Source organism: Propithecus coquereli, unplaced genomic scaffold (assembly GCF_000956105.1).
Source record: "Propithecus coquereli isolate 6110/MARCELLA unplaced genomic scaffold, Pcoq_1.0 Scaffold80, whole genome shotgun sequence".
Classification (NCBI taxonomy): Eukaryota; Metazoa; Chordata; class Mammalia; order Primates; family Indriidae; genus Propithecus; species Propithecus coquereli.
Window position 1 is genome coordinate 573,511 of NW_012154174.1, and position 10,437 is coordinate 583,947.

At 39.2% G+C, this 10,437-nt stretch overlaps 1 protein-coding gene across 3 annotated transcripts in view; it reads right to left on the reverse strand.

Annotated features, from left to right (window-relative positions):
• Positions 1-10,437, reverse strand: part of ASCC1 (activating signal cointegrator 1 complex subunit 1) — a 102,799-nt gene that overhangs the window by 54,444 nt on the left and 37,918 nt on the right. For 2 of the 3 annotated variants that reach the window (XM_012663280.1, XM_012663282.1), the window contains exons 6-7: positions 9,042-9,178; positions 2,969-3,088 (exon numbers count right to left, since the gene is read on the reverse strand). In XM_012663280.1, the coding sequence (XP_012518734.1) occupies positions 2,969-3,088; positions 9,042-9,178 (257 nt within the window). The remainder of the gene's footprint in view (positions 1-2,968; positions 3,089-9,041; positions 9,179-10,437) is intronic. The other variant, XM_012663281.1, reaches the window with a different exon arrangement.

The window sequence follows — 10,437 nt, forward strand, 5'->3', positions numbered from 1 at the left end:
TTTTTTTTTTGAGATAAGGTTTCGTTCTGTTACCTAGGCTAGAGTACAGTGGTGTCATCATAGCTCACTGCAACCTCAAACTCTTGGGTTCAAATAATCCTCCTGCCTTAGCTTCCCAAGTAGCTGGGACTACAGGTGCACGTCACCATGCCAGGCTAATTTTTCTATTCTTTTTTGGTAGAGACAGAGTCTTGCTATGTTGCTCAGGCTGGTCTCAAACTCCTGGCATCAAGTGATCCTCCTGCCTTGGTCTCCCAAAGTGGTAGGATTACAGGCGTGAGCTACCATACCCAGTTCAGTTCTAATTTCTAATAGGGTAAAATACTGGTAGATACAACTCATATAAACAAAAGGTCTTTGGGGTTCTCAATAATTTTTAAGAATTATGAGATTATGAGACCTAAAAGTTTGAGAACTGCTATCTTAGATCATTTTCATTGTTTCTGTTCATGAAATTGAAAAATAATGTACCCCCTTGCAGTGTTGTGATATACATATTGGTTTTCATCCATGTTTCCTGGCTCATAACTCCCATAGCCCTTATTATAGACTTTTGTTATAACTTTAGGTTTGTAAGGCCCCAGGAGCAGGCCTCAGGAAATCCTGCCCTCCTTTCTCCTGCCCCAAGGCAGGACTCTTATCTTCCCTGCCTTTGCCTTTCTTATTGTAAGTCATGAGACCCTCATTCTAGAGAGGGTCCTGCCTCATAACCTGGAAGCTAATTTTTTTTTTTTTTGGAGACAGGGTCTCACTGTGTCGTCCAGGCTAGTGCAGTGGCATCATTATAGCTCACTGCAACTTCAAACTCCTGGGCTCATCCTCCTGCCTCAGTCTCCTGAGTAGCTGGGACTATAGGCGTGTGCCACCACATTGAGCTAATTTATTTTTTGTAGAGAGAGGGTCTCACTGTGTTGCCCAGGCTGGTCTCAAACTCTTGGTCTCAAGTAATCCTCCTGCCTCAGCCTCCCAAAATGCTAGGATTACAAGTGTGAGCCACTGCAGCCAGGGCCAATGACATTTCAACACTGTTGTCCATAAAAACCTAAGAGGACTAGGTTCAGAAAGCAGAACACGTGGAGGTTCCTGGAGGGTGGTGAGTGCCCAGGGAGGGCATGGAAGCTCCACACCCTGTCCCCAATACCTCACCCTACGCATCTCTTCATTTGTATCCTTTGTAATATCCTTTGTAATAAATTGGTAAACTTAAGTAAACGTTTCCCTGAGTTCTGTGAGCTGCTCCAGCAAATTAATCGAACCCAAAGAGGGAGCTGTGGGAACTGCAACTTGAAGCTGATTGGCCAGAACTTCTGAAGGCCTGGACATGCTACTGGTGTCTGAAGGAAGAGGCAGTCCTGGGGACTGAGCCCTCACCCTGTGGGATCTGACACTATCTCCAGGTAGACAGTGACAGAATTACATTAGAGGACACCCAACTGGTGTCCACTGCAGAGCGGACTGCTTGCTTGCTGGTGGGGAGAAATCCCCACATATTTTGGGGTCACGTAAGTCTTCTGTGTTGATTGTTGTGGTATGACAGCAAACACAGTTTGTGCTTTTTCAAAACACTCATACATATGGTACATAGCAGTTCTACAATACTGCGAAGGCATTTGGATAGTTATGACTTAGAACACAAAGTAAATGATCCATACTAGATATCAAACTCTAGCCTGGTAGAAACGTTTAAGAATGTCCTCATATACGATCTCCTGTTAAGTAACAATGTGCCCCTGGTTTTTAAGGTAGGATCACTAGTATGTTCTTTAGGCATATGCCAAGTATCTGAGAAAAGAAAACTCTGGCACAGAACATAACAAATAGGTCCTGTACTATTCTATGCCATTTTTTCTTCCCTTCTCCTCAAAATTCAATTACAAATGAATTGAGATAAGACATAATTGAGATTATCAATTCAGATTAAGAGAAACCTTAGAAGAGATCCTGTAGGAAAGCAAATAGATCTGGGGACCTGCCTAGAGACTCAGATTTTCTCTACAGTGTTTCTGGTTCAGTGTGAGCCCTGTTCTACCCTGCCCTAAATAAAAAGACCACATAAAAACAAACTTCCAATTCAAGATGGGCTTCTCTGCTCACCAAAGGCCTTGAGTGGACTGATAAATGGCTTTAACACTGGAAAGGGCTCTGGATGCCTAGGCCAACCTCAGAAATAGCCTGTATTGCAGACTGAGAATCCCTAGGAGGGATCTAGGTGCAGTAATACTAAAAATTAAAAAGAGGCCAGGCGTGGTGGCTCACGCCTGTAATCCCAGCACTTTGGGAGGCCAAGGCAGAAGGATCCCTTGAGCCCAGGAGTTTGAGGTTCCAGCCTGGCCAACAGAGCAAGACTCCGTCTCTTAAAAAAACGAAGAAAATTAAAAAGAGTAAACATTTATTGATGTTTTGATAATGTCAGTATGTGCAAGCACTGCTTTAAGCATTTTATCAGATTAATTTAATCTTAATAATCCTATGAAGTTGGTAAAGTTTTCATCCCCATTTGTCCTGGGATTCACTGCACCTGTATTATACCACATTTGAAATTCCTAACCTAAAATGCCATCCTTCCTGCCTCTTATCCTGGAAAACACGAAGGAAGCACTGAGTTCCACGAAAACTAGATCATTGCTATCAACACCCATTATCTAAAGAACTCGATAGTTATCAGATGAAAAGTCTGATATTTTTTCTTACAACAAATTTCTCTTTCAATATACTAGCTTTTCTGCTTCAGGAAATGCTGTTGGTAAAGAAGAAAAATACAAAGGAAAAAAAAATTAAAAAAAAGATATTAGCTTAGGATTTTTTTTAAAAAAGGAAGAAAGAAATTGGGGATGGGAGAAAAAAAAAAGAATCAAAACACTCTTTACAATAATAAGATCCCAAAGAAAAGGAATCAAAATAAATTGAACTTTGAGGGATTCTTTTAGGCACCTCTTGATTTAAACAAAGAAGTATTCCAGAAATATACCTGTTGGAGCCATCTTTCATGTGGACTTTGGCGTAAAGAACATCCACCATGCCAGGATCATCATTCATGTATTCTATCCCTGCAATCTCTACTTCCAGGGGCTTGCCCCCAGAAATGTCACTGCAAAGGAAAAAAACAGTAAGATTTTTATAATTGCTCAAGCTAAGAGGGCTATTATATTTTGAAACATGGTTAATAAACATAGTCAAATATTACACAAAGTAATAAAAAAAAGGCCTTGTTGTGCCAAGCTGAAACCCAGCTGAAAATCAGCTCACTACATACAAGCTTCTCCATGCCCCACAAGGCTAGGCACTCTCTCCATCTTATACACTCCTATATCCTCAATACATGACATAATGCGCCTTATACAAAATAAGTGTTCAATAAATCTCTGGTAAACATTAAATGGATGTTCTACTATAAAAGGGAGAAGCTATTCTAGATAATTTTGAGATCAATATGGTCACATACCTATATTGTCATTAAATAAAAATGTGGTACTGGCTCAAAGACAAGAGGATTTTAAGATCCATGAAAAGACAATTCTATTCTTACCACTGAGTTTAAGCACCCCCCGTAAATTCATACATCCATAGTGAAAAATTAAAAAGACAATTCTATTAGCCAAGGATGGTGGTGCACACCTATAGTCCCAGCTACTCAGGAGACTGAGGCGGGAGGATCACTTGAGCCCAGGAGTTTGAGATTGCAGTGAGCTATGATGATGCCACTGCACTCTAGCCCAGGCCACGGAGTGAGGCTCTGTCTCAAAAAAAAAAAAAAAAAAAAGGCAGAGGAAGCAATTCTAAAAAATCAAAAAAGTTCTCTTGATATTGAATCCAGGCTATAAGAATGCTCTTTGTAACCCAGGAGTCCTAATGGTAAACATTATCTTAAAACTTCAAGGCCATATTATTGAATAAGACCAGAATTTCTCTCAGTAGAAAACGGGCTCGGTATGGTAGCTCATGCCTGTAATCCTAGCACTCTGGGAGGCCGAGGCAGGAGGATGGCTTGAGGAGTTCAAGACCAGTCTGAGCAATAGCAAGACCCCTGTCTGTACAAAAAATAGAAAAATTAGCCGGGCATGATGGTGCACACCTGTAGTCCCAGCTACTCAGGAGGCTAAGGCAGGAGGATCGCTTCAGCCCAGTTGTTTGAGATTGCAGTGAGCTATGATAATACCACTGCACTCTAGCCAAGGTGAAGGAGTGAGATTTTGTCTCAAAAAAAAACAACCAAAAACTAAACATCTGAATTATTTTAGACAGATACCAGATTAATAAAAGTTATGGGCAGGGCACAGTGGCTCACACATGTAATCCAGGTGTTTTGGGAGGCCCAGGTGAGAGGATCACTTGAGACCAGGAGTTAAAGATCAGCCTGGGCAACATAGTGAGACCCCACCTCTAAAAAAACGATTTAAAAATCAGCCAGCTGTGGTGGCATACACTTATAGTCCTGGCTACTTGGGAGGCTTAGGCAGGAGGATCACATAAGTCCAAGAGTTCAAGTCTACAATGAGCTATGATTGCCTCACTGCACTCCAGCCTGGGTGACACAGTAAGACCCTATCTCAAAAAAAAAGAAAGAAAATGAAAAAAGAAAGATAGATAGATTATGGTCCTGATCATAAGCCTCCCTGCCACCTCTAATAAGAAGTGGGACATTTCAAAACACAAGCCTAGCTCTGAACTGGTACCTGAGATCTGCAGCTTCAATCAATAATACAATATATCTCCATTCAAAATACCAGCCAAAGAATTCAATAATGAAAGACTTCCAGCAAACCCTATCAAAGTGCAACTGAGAAAACTTATTTGAAAAAAAGTTTCCTACTAACCACACATCCCCCGATGTTTTTTTTTTTTTTTTTTGAGACAGAGTCTCACTGTGTTGCCCGGGCTAGAGTGCCGTGGCGCCATCCTAGCTCACAGCAACCTCAAACTCCTGGGCTCAAGCAATCCTACTGTCTCAGCCTCCCAAGTAGCTGGGACTACACGCATGCTCCACCATGCCTGGCTAATTTTTTATATATATATTTTTAGTTGTCCAATTAATTTCTTTCTATTTTTAGTAGAGACGGGGGTCTCACTCTTGCTCAGGCTGGTTTCGAACTCCTGAGCTCAAATAATCCACCCGCCTCGGCCTCCCAGAGAGCTAGGATTACAGGCATGAGCCACCGCGCCCGGCCACCTGCAGTTATTAAATAGATCATCAGAAAGCATACCATTGGCATAGTTTCCCACCAAAATGTTTTTTACTGCGTTATATTTAATGTGATGCTCTCAATTTCTAGGGGTCAATACAAGAAAGCGCCACATTAACAATGGTTTTATCTTCTGCAAAATTCCCATTAAAGGCACCTGCTCATCATCATTCTGGGTTCTTTAAGATTTACATGACAAATTTTCCATTTACTGAGAACCAGAAAAGGTTTCTCTCCTCAAAAATTATTATACTTTTTATAGAGTAAGAACTATAATAAATTGGTGTGTTTCTTTTGGAATTTAGTTCAAGTATATACTGGTATCAGAAAACAGTACCAAACTTTAATGCTCATGCACAATTAACATCTCACCTTGATTTTCAGGTAGAATTTTCTCCCCATTTCATCCTTATGGTTTCTGATCTCTCTGACTTTAGCACTTCTTTTCTATACATGCCCTCACCCTAAACTACCTCAAATCCTTGAAATGAGATGGCATACTAAGAACAAAAAAATAAATGAAATTATGAAAACCTGCTCTATGAGTAGATACAATTTCTTTCAACCTACCCCTAAGGTTTATTAAGAGGGAGATTAAAGGGCAGGATAGACATCCAATGATTTGCCTGATGAACGCTTTTTGTCTCGGTGGCCAAACTATTCCACCTGGGACACCAGTGAGCATACTTCCCAACTAATGATACCTCAGGCGATAATTAGGCATTAACATTTGTTCACGGGTATTTTCTTTCCTTGTCTCCTCTTTCTTGTCTCTTCTAAACCTGTTCTTTGGTTTGACCTCAGCCCTATCGGGAACACTCAGGCACAGGAGGGTGACGGTGGCGCTAAAGAAGAGCTGTCCATTTGTCCGACTCTGTCCTCAGAGCCAGTGCACTGTTCTGTGTCCTACATTTCACAAAGAAGAGTCACAAGGGACACAGTTAGAGCTTCAGAATTTACTAAACACTGAATAATTCATTCAAAATCTATAGAGCTACATGAGCCTTTAGCCAAAGAATTAAAATGAAAATCCTGTTTCTGGTCAGATAGTGTCCTTTAAATTAAAAATCTACCCCCAAATTTACAAAAAATATTCAACTATTCATTTCTTTAAAATAGTTATATAGCACTGTAGTTTAATCAAATTCCAATATAGCCACATTTTAATACTCCAATTTAAAAAGCCATCAACTTAAACTATAGCTCACTATGTACTGGTCTATTCATTTCTCAATGTTTTCTTTTTCATATTTTAATTTGGAATCTTTACAACATAAAAGGTTCAGGTTAGAAATGCCATTATTTATTGACATTTTTTTCCAAGGATTTTTATTTTATTTTTTTAAGTAGAAGTCTCTTCTACTTCCTATCTTCTTAGGAAAATAAGATACCTCAAACCAATTCAAACACCTATTCTGATTCTCATCCTCCTTCTCAGAAGTAAATTAATTTCTCACTTTTTACTTTTAATTTTTTACTTCTTAAACAAATGCACGTGGCAGAGGGAAGGCAGGAGAAGAGGCTGTGGAGACTTGTTTTATTTTACTTGCTGGCTTCAAATCTTTCCAGCTTTTTAAAAAGAACATCTTCAAACACATTTTTGCAGGCACTGCAGATTTTTGGCAGGGTAACTTTGTCCTATTTCAAAAGCTTTGCTGAATTTGAAAAACTACAATTACTGTTTTCATCCTGTCATGTCAAAAATTCTTAGGGACTATTAAGATGCTCTTTATTCCCTATGCACACCAACTCTGACATGCCTAAAGCTCAGATTTGGCATTTAGTCACAAAAAGCGCCAAGAGACATAAAAGGGAGGAACTCAACTAAATCTTCACATGGCTTAGGATAAAGCTTCAGTGATTAAAAACCTGTGACCTGATTTTCATAAGGCAAAAAGAACAAATACCTCTCCAAATTTGTTCTCTAAACAAATATTTTACCTATTTTTAAATTTTTTCTTAGCAGGATTATCCCAACGTTGCTAGGAAAATGCAGCAGCTTTCAGTTCAGTTTAGCAAAAAGTGAACTGGGAATAAGTTAAAGTATCAGAACTGATCCTCAAACCAGGTAAAATTGCCCTGATTATTTGTAAGACAAAGCATAAAGTTATATTTTATACAAGGAAATTTGCCAATATCTAATACAAACACCAAATTATTGTGAATTTTAGGTAAGACTGAGAGAAAACAGATATGTCCATCTCTGAGCAAAGACGACAAGAAGTGGAATTTGAGATTCAGAGAGGGTCTACAGCCATACCACCCTGAACGCGCCCGATCTCGTCTGATCTCGGAAGCTAAACAGGGTCGGGCCTGGTTAGTACTTGGATGGGAGATTCAGAGAGGACAGGGAGACTGCAAACACAATCAGCTTGTGACTTTGCACAAGAAAAATATCTTGTCTTTGAAACAACGGAAAAGGATAACTGGCCCACAAATAAGTCACTGTATTACACAGTTTCATATACAACACAACTAAAGAAAAATTTTAGATCATTTTACCTTGTTCTACCCAATGAATAAGGTAACTTCTTTCCACAAGATCATGTTAAAATAGTGTGGGACTTGTATATAATAATGCAATTAAAAAAACTACTTGAGTGAGTCAGCTTTCAAATCTCTCTTATTCATTAATCTTAAGTAAAAAGAGTAAAGTGAGAGAGGAGAAGAGATGATTCTTTGCAATAAAGATGTTATATCAGATGTATGTGTAAATTAAAATTTTACGAATAACAACTCTGTCCCCAGAACAGCAATGTTGTCTCTGAATTAAAACAGATTGCTTAGAGCCAGGCATGGTGACACACATCTATAGTCCCAGCTTCTGAGGAGGATGAATCAGGAGGACCACTTGAGCCCAGGAGTTCAAGGCTATAGTACATGATGATCACACCTGTGAATAGCCACTGAGCTCTGGGCAACAGAGTGAGACCTCGTTTCCAAAAAAGTAAAAAAATAATATTACCTGTATTTAAAAAAAAAGAAAAAGAAAATCAGTGTTTCTGAAACACAACAAAGACTTTCCTAGGGAATCATATTATAATGTTTGAGTTACTGCAGTAGGCAGAATAATGCCCCCTCCCCCAAGATGCCCACATCCTACTCTCTGGAATTTGTAAACACGCCATCTTCCATGGCAAAGAGACTTTTGTGGATGTAAGGTGAAGGAACAGGAGATGGGAGATTAACCTGGATTACCTGGGTGGGGGTTCAATCAAATCATGAGTCCTGAAAAGCAGACAACCTGTCCTTGCTGTGTGTCACAGAGATGCAATGTTGCTGGAGTTGAAGATGGAGGAAAGGGGCCAGTAGCCAAGGAATGGGGGCCAACTCTAGAAGCTGGACTGGAAACAGATTTCTCCCAGAGCCTCTAAAGAAAGGATCAAAACCCTGCCGACACCCTGATTTCAGCCTAATGAAACCCACATCAGTCTTCTGATCTACAGAACTATAAGATAATAAATTTGAGTTATTTTAAGCCACTAATCTTGTAATAATATCTTATAGCAGCATAGAAAACTAATACTAAACTAATACTAATACTAAACTAATAATCATAGCCTATATGCTTTGATAGATAATAAGGAGAGTTTCCTATTGAAGAAAATAATAGGATGTCCTGTTTAAGAACAAAATTTGCCTACTGCATTTGTATAATTTAAGGTAGAGTCTTTCCATAAATTTTGTAAATATATGCTTAAATGTCATTTTAAACTTTTCAGACAATGGTCCAGTGTTAAGTGTTACAAATGGGTGAGTCAACAAACTTTGCTCCCTAGTCCAAAAACAAGTCTGCATAATAATACCAAAAAGAAGTCAGCCCAGGTGGACCACCCTTCCCCATCCCTGAGGATTGCTCACTTAATGAATTCCTCTTTACACTGCTGTAGCATCTCACATGTCTGCTGGATCTCTTCCTCACTCAAAAGCACCAACATCCCAATAGTTAGATGAAGCTTTTTGGGATTCTGGAAAATGCTGCTATCAACGCCATGATCCTGTTATCAAAGGGAGAAAAATAAGAAACTCAGTCCATACAAAAGTAAATGGCAAGAACAGAATTGAGACCCCAGAAACAAACTCACACATCTATGGCCAACTGATTTTCAACAAAGTGCCAAGACCATTCAAATGGGGAAAGAACAGTCTCTTCAACAAATGATGCTGGGACAACTAAATATCCACATGCAAAAGAATGAAGATGGACACCTACCTCATACTACATACAAAAATCAACTCAAAATGGATCAGTGACCTAAATATATAACAGCTAAAACCATAAAACTCTTGGAAGAAGAATAAAATTAAATTTTCATAACCCTAAATTTGGAAATGGATTCTCAGATATGACACTAAAAGCATGGACAACAAGAGAAAAAACAGATAAATTGCATTTCATCAAAATTAAAAACTTTTGTGCATCAAAGGATACTGTCAAGTAAGTGAAAAAACAGCCTACAGAATGGCAGAAATATCTGCAAATAATTTATCTGATAAGGGTCTAGTATCCAGAATATATAAAGAATTCATACAACTCAACAACAAAATGACAAACAACCTAATTCTAAAATGGGAAAAGAAAAAAAAAAAAAAGAAAATAGGCAGTCCGTCTGAGTGATGAAGCAGGAATCCAAGTTCAGACATCTAAACATTATGCATTACTTCAGCATTTCTCAACCTCAGGACTGTCGACATTGGAGGTTGAATAACTCTTTGTTGTGGAAGCTGTCCTGTGCGTCATAGGATGTTTAGCAGCATCCTTGGCCTCTACCCACTGGATGCTAGTAGCATCCGCCTCCCCCTTAGTGGTGACAATCAAAAATGTTTCCAGACATTGCCACATTTCCCCAGGTGGTGGTGGCAGGGTGGGTGCACAATCACAGCCCTCCCCCCAACCTTGAGAACCATCGCTCTGTTATCTTTCATCACACGACACCCTTCAGGCAGGACCACACACTCGGAAATCTGTGATAAATTAAACTCTAGTTAAATCTGATGACTATGACAGACAAGGTCATTTAAGAATTTATTTATTCCTCTTCACCTCCCTGCCCGTGAATGTTTCCCTGCTTAAGTAGCACTGCCCTTCATTCTTAAAATGGCATCGGCAGTAACACCCTTGAGGCAATTACTTTCTAAGGTCAATATCCATAATAAAAGTTTTCTGCTTTATTAGACAGTTTTCTGCTTTATATAGACAGAAAAAAGGAAATATGGGAAAGAGTCATGTCACTTTTTATAATAGATAGGTAGTACA